General features: G+C 47.9%; 1 protein-coding gene across 1 annotated transcript; it reads right to left on the bottom strand.

The window, feature by feature from the left end:
* Window positions 1–610: 610 nt before the first annotated feature.
* SFTPD (surfactant protein D) lies at window positions 611–12,490 on the bottom strand. The gene is made up of 7 exons (XM_058542628.1): window positions 12,292–12,490; window positions 5,356–5,472; window positions 4,966–5,082; window positions 4,540–4,656; window positions 4,043–4,159; window positions 3,361–3,444; window positions 611–987 (listed from the first exon to the last, which is right to left on the bottom strand). Exons 1-7 carry the CDS (start codon window positions 12,488–12,490, stop codon window positions 611–613), a joined length of 1,128 nt encoding a protein of 375 aa, XP_058398611.1.
* Between the last annotated feature and the right edge of the window lie 1,888 nt (window positions 12,491–14,378).

The following is a 14,378-nucleotide window of genomic DNA, read 5'->3' as shown; positions in this document are numbered from 1 at the left end:
GATATACTTGTGGAAACCGTTAAGTAGAAGGAATCTGAAGCCATGGGACAGAATGAGCTCTCCCCTGGAGTGAGTGTAAGGAGAGAAGAGAACCGAGAGTTGAGGCTCGAGCACCACACCACTAAGTGGTCAAGAACAGGAGGAGGGACCAGCAAAAGAGGCTGGTAAGGAAAAGCCATAAGGATAAGATAAAAGCCAGCAAGAGTGGTGTCCTGGAAGCCACGAAGAGGAAGAGGGAAGGAGGAGAGAGTGATCAGTTGGCTCAAATGCAGCTGATAGCTCGAGGAGGAGGAGGAGGGCTGAGGCGGAGCCATTGGATTTTGCAACAGGAGGTCTTGGAGACCTAATTTTATCCCTTGCAGCGGGGAAAGCAGGCTGGCCCTTTCCTCCTCTGACAGGTCTTCCAGTGTGTGAAGCCAGTTTCGTACTTGATTCTGAGACAGGTGTTCCATAGGAGCCCTGCCTTCTGGCCTCCTCCCCCAGCTCTGTGGAGAAGCCCTGGCCAAGAGAGGTGTCATCTTTTATTGGTATGTTGGCAGCACACAGGTCTGGGCCCTGGCTCGCTGGCCAGGCTCCTGGGCCAAGCACTGGCCCACCCACCCCTGGTGGCTCAAAACTCGCAGATCACGAGGCGCTGCTCTCTGCAGGTCTTGTCGTTCCACTTGCCATTGGTAAAGATCTCCACACAGTTCTCTGCCCCGCCATCATTGTTGGGCTCCCCGGGGGCCCAGTTGGAGTAGACCAGGGTCTCCCCTGTGGGGTAGGTGAACTTGCCCTCCGTCTTGGTGTCGGTCATGCTCAGGAAGGCAACCTTGTTCTCAGCTGTGACCAGCTGTTGCAAGGCCTCATTCTCAGCTGCAGAGCGTGGGGAGGCCATCTGTCCTCCGGCCTGTGTGCATACCTGCTGTGCATCCTCAAAAGTTTTTTCAAAGCCTCCCGTCTTGAAGATCTTCTCGCTGACCCCTCGGCCGTTGGGGAAGAGCTCCACTAGGAGAAAAGGAGAGACAGGTTCAGGTTGTGGCAGCACTTGGCCAGCGCTCAGGGGCTCTGAAACCTTTGTGGTCCAACCAGAGCCCCCCAGGCCTCCTGTACTGGGTATCAGGGCACCAAATAGGATAAAAGTGAGACACTTGTGTCCAGAGCAGCCTCAGCTCTGCAATGCACCCTGCGAGGTGGTACTGTGCTCTCTGCTTACAGACGAGAACACTGGGACTCAGGGAGAGTAAGTAAGAGACCCAAAGTCACTCAGCTATCAAGTGTAGAGGTAGAGATTAAACCTTGTTTGATCTGACACCAAAGCTTAGACATGCTCTTTCCATTTCTATCTGATGCCAGAATCAGTTTTTTAATTACTGTGTAGAATTAGAGTCACTTTGGGCAGGGAAATGACACTGTGCAGCCTGGGGCAGTTTCTGAGTATGGAAAATACAATTGGGGGGCTCACTTTCATCTCCACATAACAGCAGGGCACGTGGGTTGTTAGAAAAGGTCTGTGCTGTGTCATGGGGTGAGGGAAAAGGAGAGGAGAGATGGGATATCTGAGAGCAGTGATATGCTAATCTCTGCACCAGGGTAGCCCAGTGCTGCCCTCTTGGAATGCAAGTGCCAAGTCATGCCTCCCCTGGAGTGCCGGGTGAGGGGAGGAAGGCATCTGAGAAGTGTGTGGAAGTGGAGGGAGGGGCAGGACCAGTGCTGGAGAGGGCCCTGTCTGGGAATCAGGAGGCCAGGCGTTAAGTCCCACCCTGGCAATGACTGTCTGAGTGGGCAAGAGGAAGTTGCTTCCTTTTTCAGGGTTTCCAGTTCCTTATCTCTAAAGTGGGGATACACTATATAAAAGCATCACCTGTGTGACATTCAAATATATCTTTTTATTCCATCCCATCCCCATCTCTTTGACTTTTGGGCTCATTGATGGAAATCTTCAGGGCTCCAGAGAGGGCTGTGCCCCAGCCTTACTGGGCTGATCAGGAGCCCAGGCTGCGCCCTGACCCCACTGTCCTTCTCCTTTGAGTAGCATTGACAAGGACTAAGGAGGCAGTTTCTCCACAGGCTCAAGGTGGCACCCAAAGCAGCCCTGGACAAGGTCAGTGAAAGAGTTCATGTGCCATCACTGGGTTATGTTCCATGCATCTGGGTGGGTATGCGTGTACATACGTGAATATGTCCCTGTATCCATTTGAAGGGACAAGGGAACACTTAAGGGCTATCTGGATGTGTGTGCATACGTGTGTGTGCTCGTGTGTGAAGACAGTGTGGAGAGAGTGATGGTATTTAAGTGCATATGTGTGCAAGTACATATGCACGTGTTCTCCTTGGCTTGCAGCAGTGTGTGTATGAGTGAGTGACTACATATGCAAATATGTTTGTGGAGGGAGGAAGACATATCAGATGCCACAGATTCTCATCCTTGAGCTTGAGGATTTAGGAGCCAACCCTATGTCTTGCCCAGTCAGTCCCCTTTATGCTCTACTCCTTCAGAAAACTCCTCTTTTTTTGGATTAATGAGATTTGCTGAATGATGTGGACTCAAAGCTGATGTCAGGGAGAGCAGAGGAGGAGGAGGGGCAGTTAGGGATGGAGGTGGAGATTCCAAAAGGCACAGGGCACTCAATCGTGTGCTCCTGGAGGCCTCTGACTCGAGGATTCCAAAGTTAGGGAAGAATCTCTGCTTTAAACACTCTGGGATGTGCAGGGAGAGCCTGGCACTGGCCAGAGCCCAGAGAGAGCCTGCCCCCTGCCACACCCATGGGCATGTCTAGGGTGAGATACTTGATGGCAACACACCAAAGTCAGGCCCCCACTAGCCTTGAACCCCAAGGGCAACATCCCAGCCCCAACTCTCAGGACACTGTCTGAATTCTCTGCTGCCTAGGTCTGTGCAGCAACATCTCTGGGCACTTGCACACCGGGCCCCACAGAGGTAAGAAATGCATCCTGGCTTGGGTATCCCCGTGTCTGTCTCGGGACCAGCACAGGGTAGGCAGGAGTGAAGGTCTGCTGAATGGCACTGGGCTCGGGGCATTGATCTGGCTCAGGTTACAGGTGGCTGTGATGTTGGGGGATGTCCTGGAGCCTGATATCCTTGACTGTGTTTCCACTAGCCCACTGAACTGGTGATATGAACCACGTCCTCCAACTTGTGCATTACATCTACTTCCAGCTCCTGGAGCATGTGGATGTGCTTCTCTGTCCCAGCCCTATCCTTAGCCCCACTCCCTGCCCCAGTCCCAGGTCCAGCCCTAAACATAGTCCCAGCCCATTCTAATCCTAGGCCCAGGCCCAGCCAACTCTAAACAAAGGCCCAGACCCTGTCTGGCACCTCTCCTCAGTGCCTGGCTCAGGTTCAGGTGAGGAACTCACCTTTCTTATACTGAGAGATGGCATCCTGGAGGTGTTGTACCTGTCTTTGTAAGACCTCCACCTGCTGCCTCAGAGCAGCGATATCTGCAGGAGAGAGGCTGAGTGAAAACCAGTCCAGCACAGCCCAGGATCAGCTCAGAGCCTGGGCCTCAAAGGAAGGGTGCCCAGTTGCAGGCACATATTGGAGGTGGTGGTAATTGCTGGAAATGACCCCCAGGAAGCCCATATCTGCTGACACAGAGCTGGCCCCTGCTGTTCACGGGATCTCCTGTGGTTCTACTGTGAACTAACTGTCCCCTGAGCAGGTCCCTGCACCTCGCTGACACTGAATCAGATGACATTTTAACTCCAAATTCTGGGAATCTGGGAGCACCTCCTTTTTGGGGAAGACAGGAATACAGGTTCCTCAGGCACTTCCCATCCACTGGGTTATTTGATGCTCAAAGCTATCCTGTGAACTGGGAAGGGAGCTGTGCTTTTCCCAATGATCAGATGGAAAAACTGCTCAGCGCTGCCCTCCAGTGAGTAATAGAGTTTAAAACCAGAGCCTAATTCTGCCTTCCAGCCTAATTAACAGGGCCAACATCTAAGAGGAGGGGCTGTCATGAGCTGAAGAGGGCCAGAGGGCCTCCTCCTTTCCCTCCCTAGTGGAGGCTCCCAGAGCTAGGGGAGGCTACCTTACCTGGAAGCCCACTCTCTCCCTTGGCTCCTTTGTCTCCGGGAACACCTCTGTCCCCCTTCAGTCCTGGGGGTCCCCTGGCACCTGGAGGTCCCTGTGGACCCATGGCTCCAGCAGATCCTGGGATCAGAGAAGACTTGGGTGAGCTCTGTACACATTTCCCAGCATTTTCACCCTCCGAGTACATGGACTGTCCTATCGCCCAGCAGTACGTCTTTCCCATATAGAGACTGTTCCCAGGACCTAGCCATGCACCCTCTCTGACACTTTCCCCATCACTCAACAACCAACCTTGCCTGTAGACAGACTATCTCTGTTTCTCACACCACGCTCTCCCTAGATACAGAAAGTCCCAGAGCCCAACAATGTATCCTTCTTGGATATAGACTCTCCCTGTTGTCTAGTAATACCGGCTCTGACTTGATGGGTGAGGTGGTGGAGGGGGTAGGCATTAACAGCATCACAAGTGGTGCCCAGCGCCAGCCTCTTCTGTCGCTCACCTGCTGCCCCAGCATTGCCAGGGGCTCCACGCTCACCAGGGGCTCCTCTCTCTCCTGTAAGACCTGTGGGGCCTCTTGTCCCTGCAGAGCCCTGCATGCCTGGAGCACCCACCTCTCCTGAGGGAGGAACAAATTGGGACAAATGCTGCTGAGAGTAGTTCAGCATGTATTGCCCTCAGTAGTGGAGCTTTTTACCCACAGCTCCAGGGTGAGAGAGAGAACTGGGGAGACTGCTCCTTACTGTCCAGAGGGTAACAGGAGTAATGTCAATATGAGAGTGTGGGGGGAAGGGGCCACGGCAAGGCCTTCCCAGTGCTGATGGTCTGGGCTTTTCCTGGCACTCTGAGCGTGCCTTACATCACATCATGCACTGCCATTTCATCCCTCCCTCTGCCCTCCCAGACAGGCCACATACAAACCACCTACCTTTGGGCCCAACCTCTCCTTTAGGGCCTGGTTTTCCTTGAGGTCCTACGTTCCCCTGCCTCCCTGAGGGACCCTCTCTTCCAGCTGGACCAGGCATACCTTGAGGTCCTGGAGGTCCTGGGGAAAAGGCCCAGCCCAGGCAGTGACACTAAATCTTCTTGGAAGTGGAAGTGCATGATAAGATGAGAGCAATAATAGGAGTCAGAGAGGCAGCATTATCCTAAAGATGATGCCCGACAGTAGTTCAAGTCTTCCCTGAAATAACCCAGTGCTACCTTCAGAACGACCTTCTTCCTTCTTCCTGGGATAGGATCTGTGCATGCCTACTGGCATATCCTAGTGGCAGCAGCACAACCTACAGACATCTGCAATACATGCCCAGCTTCTCACCATTTGGTCCAGTGTCTCCTTTTGGTCCGGGTTCTCCAACAGACCCATTGTCCCCTTTGGGACCAACTGGTCCAGCTGGTCCAGGCATCCCCGCTCGCCCTAAAGCTCCTGGCACACCTGTAGCAGCAGAAGAAATGAGCATAAACCTGGCCCTAGGCCCAGGAGGAGCCAGCTGCCTGCAGAGTCAGGCCGCTGTCATATCTTCCGGGTTCTACAGGGCATAGACATTTCACCTCCACAGTCCTTGGTCCAGCGGTGATCCGGGAAATGGATGTCCACATCCCCATTTTACAGGTGAGGAAACAGGTTTTCCAGAGTTGGAGGCAGATTCAAGACAAGATGTGTCTGACTGTCCATGCAGTGTACCTTCCCCTGCCCCAAGGCTGGAGTATTTACAGCAGGCAACCTGTTGGCATTCACCCTGGATCATGGACTCCTTTCTCTCCCCTTCCCAGAACCAAAGTTTATATCAGAAATGATACCTGACACTAATTATCAGGAAAATGCAAATCAAAACCACAGTGAGATATCACCTCACACCTGGTAGGCTGGCTGTTATCAAAAACACAAGAGATAACAAGTGCTGGCAAAAGACTTGGAAGCAACCTAAGTGCCCATCAAGGGACGAATGGATAGAGAAGATGTGGTATATATACACAATGGAATACTACTCAGCCATAAGAAACGATGAAATCCAGCCATTTGTGACAACATGGATGGACATTGAGGGTATTATGCTAAGCAAAATAAGTCAGAGGGAGAAGGTCAAACACCGTATGATCTTACTCATAAGTAGAAGATAAAAACAACAAAAACCAAACACACAGAAACAGAGATTGGACTGGTGGTTACCAGAAGGGAAGGGGGGAGGGAGGAGAATGAAAGGGATGATTAGGTACATGTGTGTGGTGATGGATTGTTATTAGTATTTGGGTGATGAACATGAGAACATGATTTAATCTATGCAAAAATAGAAGTATAATGATGTACAGCTGAAATTTATACAATGTTATAAACCAATATTACCACAGACACACACACACACACACACACACACACAAAACAAAAAAACAAGTGCTGGCGAGTATGTAGAGAAAAGGGAACCCTTGTGCACTGTTGGTAGGAGTGTAAATTGGTACAGCCACCATGGAAAACAGTATGGAGGTTCCTCAAAGAATTGAAAATAGAACTACCACATGATCCAGAAAGTCCATTTCTGGGCATTTTCATCTGAAGTAAATGAAAACACTAACCTGAAAAGATATTTGCACCCCTATGTTCATTGCAGCATTATTTACGATAGCCAAGACATGGAGGCAACCTAAGTGTCCATCGATGGATGAATGGATAAAAAAAATGTGATATATATACACAATGGAATATTATTATTATTATTATTTTTTAATTTATTTTTTAATTGAAGTAACATTGGTTTGTAAAGTTGTATAAATTTCAGGCATACATCATTATACTTCTATTTCTGCATTGATTACATCATGTTCACCACCCAAATACTAATTACAATCCATCACCACACATATGTGCCTAATCATCCTTTTCACCCTCCTCCCTCCCCTCCTCCTCTCTGGTAACCATCAATCCAATCTCTGACTCTATGTGTTTGTTTGTGGTTTTCATCTTCTATAAGTGAGTGAGATAAGTGAGATCATATGGTATATGACATTCTCCCTCTGATTTATTTCACTTAGCATAATACCCTCAATGTCCATCCATGTTGTCACAAATGGCTGGATTTCATCATTTCTTATGGCTGAGTAGTATTCCATTGTGTATATGTATCACATCTTCTTCATCCATTCGTCCCTTATGGGCACTTACGTTGCTCCCAAGTCTTTGCTATTGTGAATAATGCTGCAATGAACACAGGGGTGCATGTATCTTTACTCATTGGTATTTTCATGTTCTTTGGATAAATACCCAGCAGTGGAATAGCTGGATTGTATGGTAGTTCTATCCTTAATTTTTTGAGGAATCTCCATACTGTTTTCCATAGTGGCTGTACCAGTTTGCACTCCCACCAGCAGTGTATGAGAGTTCCCGTCTCTCCACATCCTCTCCAACACTTGTTTCCTGTCTTGTTAATTATAGCCATTCTGACGGGCATGAGGTGATATCTCATTGTAGTTTTGATTTGAATTTCCCTGATAGTGATATTGAATATCTTTTCATGTGCCTGTTGGCCATCTGTATATCTTCTCTGGAGATAATGGAATATTGTTCAGCCATAAGAAAGAAGGAAATCTTGTCATTTGCAACAACATGGGTGGAACTTGAGGGCATTACGCTAAGTGAAATAAGTCAGACAGAGACAAATACCATATGACCTCACTTATATGTGGAATCTAAAAAAAATTGAACTTATAGATACAGAGAACAGATTGGTGGTTGCCAGAGGCAAGGGTGGTGGGTGGGAGAAATAGGTGAAGGTGGTCAAAAGATAATGTACAGTATGGTGACTATAGTTAATAATACTGTATTGTATATTTGAAAGCTGCTAAGAGAGTAGATCTTAAAAGTTCTCATCACAAGAAAAAAAATTGTATCTATGTGTGGTGATGGATATTAACTGAAGTTATTGTGGTGATTGTTTCGCAATATATAGAAATATAGAATCATTATGTTATACACCTGAAACTAATATAATGTTGTATGTCAGTTATATCTCAATTTAAAAAAAGCTATGTGACATGGTCTTGAAACTATAGAAAATAGGCCAAATTATTGTCTAATGCATCATTAAGTGATAAAAGTATGTTATAAACACTATGTTCAGTATGATTCTGTTTCATAAATAGGTACATGCATTGTAAGGTGTGGGTACATGTAATACACATTGGAAAAAACACAGGAAAGGCATGCACACAAGTGTTAACAGTTGTTCCTTCTAAAGTGTACAAATATGGTAATTTTAATTTTCTTGTTTTTGTTTGTCTTTAGTGACCGCATATTATTTTTGTATTGGAAAAATGATCAAACGTTTTAAAAAAGACATGTTACCTCAAGAAAGGCTGCCTAAGCCTAAAATTATACAAGATTTATGCAAAGAGATGAAAGGGAGCAAATGGCTATCAAGATTTAAGAATTTTACATCAATTCTGTTAGTTTGGTTATTCTTTTTTTATTGAAGTAAAATTCATTTAATATAAAATTAACCTTTTTAAAGTATACAATTCAGTGGCATTTAGCACATTCACAATGTTGTGCAACTATCACGTCTGTTTAGCTCAAAAACATTTCATCATCCCAAAAGAAAACCCCATACCCATTAAGCAATCATTCCCTATCCCCATCTCCTCCCAGGGCCTGGCTACCACTATTCTGCTTTCTGTCTGTATTACCTATTCTGGATATTTCATATAAACATATTCATACAATTTATGACCTTTTATGTCTGGCTTTTTTAATGTGGAGTGATGTTCTTGAGCTTCATCCACTTTGTAGTGTGTCTCAGTACTTCATTCCTTTATATAGCTGAATAATATTCCATTGTATGGATAGACCACCTTTTGTTTATCCATTCATCAGTTGATGGACATTTGGGTTGTTTGCATCTTTTGGTTATTGTTAATAAAGTTGCTATAAACATTCATGTACAGAAGAAAAGAAATGACATCTGACAGGTGGTGCTAACTTATTCATTCTCTCATTTGTTTATTTGATCATTATCTCATTTATTTGTTCACTAAGAAACTACCTACAGAACATAATGTTATGCTTAGCACTGGGTGAGATGCAAATGTTAGCACCAGGTCTATTTGTAATAGAATTTTAAACTGTGAGGTACGGGTGATGAGTAAGGAACACAAGTCATGAGATGTCCCTTGTCCCATCACAGCACCCAACCCCAGCACACACACATATACTCAAAGCTGTCTTCCTGAAGGAGGAAATGGGACTTCAAGGGTGAGGAGGATTTAGATAGACTTGTAAAGGAGAGGTGACATTTCAGACTTGGAAACCATGCTCCTAGGGCAGGAGGGGCCAGGCCTGCCTGGGGCAAGAATGTGCTGGTGGCGTGGGACTGGTGCATTTGATGGGTGGCTGAGAGTCTCTGTGCTGGGCATTGTGCCCTGATTTTAGTTACAATCCTCACTAGGAATGAAATGGAAGCACTGAGGGCTATAGGATGGGCATCACATCCCACGCCCAACAGTGCACTGTTCTAGGAGCAGAGATGCCCTGACGCCAGGCTGAGCCTCTCTTGGGCTCCACCCTGGCCAGGGTGACAGCAGGTAGATGGGCGAAGGGAAAAAGCCACTCCCTAGAAGGGCAAGTTGGAGGTTGCCCATCCTTGGTGCATAAACTGTGGAGGCCATGAGAGCACTGAGGTGAGGGAAGGGACAGCTTCATCAGCAGCAAGCCCCTATGCCTCCCAAAGCACTAACTCTGCATCCTAGTATCCCCCAAAGATCTAGCACTTTGCCCTCGTGCCACCTGGAGTGAAGCTTTATGGACCAGCAGTTTGGCCAGTCTTAACTGTACTAAAATTCCTCCTCCTCTTGTATTTTACATTCATTCATTCTACAAGAATCCCTTGAGCTTCTATACGTAGGAGGCACTGTCCTAAATGCTAGGATATAGTAGTGAAAGAAACAGACAAGAAATCAAATCCCTTCCTCATGGAGCTTAAACTCAACTACATAGAAACAGATAATAAAAATTAAAATGTAAAACATATGTTTTATTAGATCAGAATAAGTGCCACAGAAGAAAAATAAAGCATAGAGAGTGTTGGTGGGGGTGTCTTCTAAGTAGAGTGGTCAGAGAAGGACTTGTTGAGAAGGTGGTCTGTGAATGACCCGGTGAAGGAGGTAAGGAATGAGCCATAGGGATGTGTAGGGAAAGAGCAATGAAAGGGCCCTGAGGAGGCAGGGGGCTGGGTGTGATTAGGGACCAGCAAGGAGCCAGGGTGGTCAGAGCTGAGTGAGTGTGGGGAGAAGTAGAAGGAGGTGAGATTAGAGAAGTAAGCAGGGATGGAGTGTGGCCTTTGGGCTGCCGTGGGTGAGCGGTTTTACTCTGAGGGAGATGCGTGCCCTTGGAGGGACTCTTTTGCTGAATCCTTTTGGTCAGAAATATTGCAAGTGCTGAAGAATAAGGGAATTGTCCCTGGAAATACAACCTTTCAAAGTGCGGTCTGGGTCTTATCGGCCCTCCGTGACACACCTGGGGCATAACCACAGTGACCCTGGCTCCGCCCTCCACCTCTGCTCAAAGGCATCTCCTCTTAGACCCATCTTGTCCTTTACAGAAGGCTTTTGGGACCATGTGCATTAGGATCTGCAAGGGGAGGTTGTCACAAGTACAGACTCTGGCCCCACCCAGACCTACTTGGGTCAAGATTCTGAGGAGGCTCCAATCTCTCCAGGAAATTCTCAGAGCCATAACAGTTTTGTGACTAAAGTGTTTGGAATTGAGAAACCAGAGTGGAGCCTATTGGCTAGTTCAACTGTGCACTGTTCTGTCTCCAAGCACTGATCCAAGACCAGGCTTGAAAAGTGCATGGGGTGAGGCACCTGCACAAGAAAGGGAGGTCTCAGCCACACTCCATGCCTCTGGCTAGGAGGGCTACTGTAGGAAAGACCCCTCAGGATTCAATTCAGGGAGCCTCCAGGAGGTAGAGGGAACTGGGGTTCTCCAAGAGAGAGCTGGCACCTTGAATACCACCCTTACTGTGAGTTCACTTCCAGGCGGCCTTCCCCAAGCCCCAGCCCATTGATGTTGGGAGCCACTGTCTGTCTGGAAAGGACACAGATACTAGCTTGTCCCTTACTGTACAAAGCCACGGGATGTTACGTATTCTTTCCAGTTTAAATGTTAGTTTTCTTTCCACTCCAACCAAAATGCAAACTCCAGAAAGATAAAGACCACAGTTGATCCCTCTGAAACCCTAACCCAGTGCTATGGTGGTCCTTCTGTCCTTGCTGCTGGTCCACTGAATTATCACTTCTTGCCAATAAAACCCAGATGCTCCCCTATGGGACAGTATTTCTCAGATAATTCGCTTAATAAGCGGTACCTTTGGAAACCTCAGGAAAATTCTCCTGATTGGTACAGTGGGAAGATGCAACTTTATCCTGAAGACTCAACAAAAAATAAAGCCTTGGCTCAATTATTTGTTACTGCATGGTAGATATTATTCCCATTTACAGATGAGCAAACTGAGACTCAAGGACACTGAGTGGCTTGTCTCACAAGGATCCCTGCTGTGGAGATGGAGCCAGCAGTCAAGCACAGATCTGTCTGATGCAGAAGCCCATGTCTTTTTCACCTTCTGGATTGGGTGTCATTTAGCCTCTCTGCATCACAATTTTCTTACCTGTCAAATGAGATGAATATGTCCCTTGTAAGACTTTTGGTAGGATTAAATGCATTACTTAAGTGAACACCTAAGCACAGGGCTGGACAAAGACATATGAGCTCCCTTTCCTTCTCTCCATAAGGTATTGAGGGCAAATCCTTTGGATCAGGCCTGAGTATGGGGCTGCAGGGCCTTATGCTTTCCCACCCTTCATGCAGAGTTTAATTAAATATGAAAAATATTTAACTCCCCACACAGGTACCATTTAATCAGAATGAACAACTGCTAAGTGCTGGAGCAGGGTTCTAAGGGCTCCAAATACCAGTCATTTATCCACTGTTTGCTCATTCTTGGGGTGAGAGGAATCAGAAGATCCCAGGGGAGGAATCAGGGCAGCTGATGATGGAGGGAGGCACTGGGGGCTCAGGACAGCCAGTTATTTGCCAAGCAGTAAGCAGTGTTTTAGGTAGACTGAATGTCTGGGGGAAACCCACCCCCTTGGGAAGAAGAAGTCCATCTCCAAGCCTTCCACAGCAAAATATCCAGAGTTTCTGGGTTGGTTACAATTCCAAAGCCCACCCTTTCCCACCAAGACAAGCCCATGGTCCCAGCTCTACCTGGATCTCCCTTCTCGCCCCTGGGGCCCTCTCTCCCATCCCGTCCATCGCGACCAGGTAGGCCATTCTCCACGGGGCTACACATGACGAGGGTACAGGCGTTGGTCACTGCTCTCTGGGAATAGGTCTTCATTTCTGCTCCCACTGACCTTGAAGGCTGTGTGAGCAGAATCAGCATGGAGAGACGGAGGAGAAGCATGGCCTGGGCAGATGAAGAGAAAGAGAAAGGACATGCTTTTGGTTCTAGGACATGGGTTAGGGCTTGGCCCAGCTCCTGAAGGTCAGGAGAAGCACTTCCCCCACCTACTCTCCCCTCCTGTGGGGCCAAGAACATCAGGGCTCCGAAAGCAGTTTAGGGACAAGGTGAGCATATGGCCTGGCCTGGGAGGGCATAAGTCACCCTCCCAGGGCTCCCATGGAACTCTGACATGGGTTGACATCCACCTATTCTCAGATACCCCATGTCATCCCTTCTTGTGTCTTCCCTTGGTCATTGCCATCTGCACAGTGGCTAGGATGTAGAATTCCTCACTGAGGCCATCTGTCACATCAGGAAGGATTCACTGAGTGCCTTTGGGCAGGACTTTTCATCCCTCTGGACCTCCTTCTCCCTGTCTGTACCATTAAGGTGGTTGACTTAGCTCTGACGAGGCAAATCCATTTCCTCTCACTTGCTGCCTTGGACTAGCACTGGTGGTCTGCAGTGCTGGTCTGGAAAGGAGCCAAAGTCCTGAATGCTGAGCACAAGATGGGTGCATGGCTGTGTGTTTGCCAGGTGATGTGTCATCCCTAGACTAGACACTGTCTCCAAGAGCAAATTCCCAGAGAGGACCTAGGTGAAATTTCTCCGAGACATTTAATTAGCAGCTGGAGAGACCATGGGACAGCTAGAGTTCTGCCCAGACCACCTGAGAGGACTTGGAAGAGGGGCCTCATGGAGGAAGGGCACACGTGAGATGGACTCAGTCATAGGAAGGCTAGTTTCGGAGGCAGGAAAGAGCGAATGTCCAACAGGGCGTCCAGTTACCATCTGAGAGGGACTTAGGAACTAAGTGAGATCGAGGTAGATGCAGAGTCTGGGTCACTCCCAATGTTGGGCTTCTTTCCTCTCTCAGAGAGAAACTGTAAAGTTCTGAACATGAAAAGAGCCTGTAGGAGTTGCAGAGGCTAGGAACAAAGCCTGAGGGACCTGTGCAAAGGAGACGGGGGTCACCAGGCAGGCTGGGGTGGTAGCATGGGAAGGACTTCCTGGCCAGAAAAGTGCCTTCTTCTTCAGTTACTGGTGATTCTGGGCTGTGGATGATCCTTATTTTGTACTAGCCTCTTTCAATTTTGAATTTATGATTTCCTCAGGCATTCTAGGAATCTCCAGAAACACCCAGGTGGGCTCAGTGGCTGTGTCACTGCACTTGCTGTGGCAGAGTCTCAGTCAGGAGCACCAAAGGACCCATGCCAGAGCAAGGGTATTGTCCCCTGGTCTGCAGCTTCCTCAGCTCTGGGGCCCTGCATCCAATCTAGGGAAGAACGAAAAGCAATAGGTGTTCTGCCCAACAGTTCAAGATGGCACAGAATGCGCCACTGCCCATTGTAGCAGAAAGAGGCCTTGGAGAGAGCTAACTCACAAGTTTTCAGACCTGGGATCCAGAGGAGGCATCTTGGCTGGGGCTACAGAAGGTGTGGGCAGAGCCACAGCCCTCTCAACCTATGTAGTGTTCAGTTTATGCAAATCTTTCAGACTAAGATTTTATTAAAAAAATGACTCCTCTGAAAATTGGTTGGAAAATCAGTGACCTAGTCCAGCAAGTATATATTTTTTTAAGTAAAGACTGGAGGCTAAGAGAGAAGTATGTTTATCCATGTCCCACAGGCAGTTGGTACTGGAATGGACTTAGAACCCAGGCTTGTGAATGCCTGGTCTGTTTCTCCACCACCACCCTTCTGTCTGAAGAAATCAGAGATGGAGAGGAGCCAAGAGAGAAGCTGGAATTGCATTTTTCACTGAGGCTTCCAGACAGCCGCATCTGAGGTCTGGCTTGGTGTCACGTCCCACTTCCCCACCCTCCCCAAGCCCAGAAAGCAAATCTCCC

This window comes from Diceros bicornis, chromosome 6 (assembly GCF_020826845.1).
Source record: "Diceros bicornis minor isolate mBicDic1 chromosome 6, mDicBic1.mat.cur, whole genome shotgun sequence".
NCBI classification, from domain to species: Eukaryota; Metazoa; Chordata; class Mammalia; order Perissodactyla; family Rhinocerotidae; genus Diceros; species Diceros bicornis.
The sequence above is the reverse complement of the archived record's forward strand: the minus strand, read 5'-3'. Positions and strand labels throughout refer to the sequence as shown.

Coding starts and splice junctions, on each gene's coding strand:
- SFTPD (XM_058542628.1), bottom strand. CDS start 12,490: ATGCTTCTCCTCCGTCTCTCCATGCTGATTCTGCTCACACAGCCTTCA. Junction 4,160..4,539: donor TGGCAATGCTGGGGCAGCAG/GTGAGCGACAGA, acceptor CTCTGATCCCAG/GATCTGCTGGAGCCATGGGT. Junction 3,445..4,042: donor GGGAGAGAGTGGGCTTCCAG/GTAAGGTAGCCT, acceptor TCTCTCCTGCAG/ATATCGCTGCTCTGAGGCAG.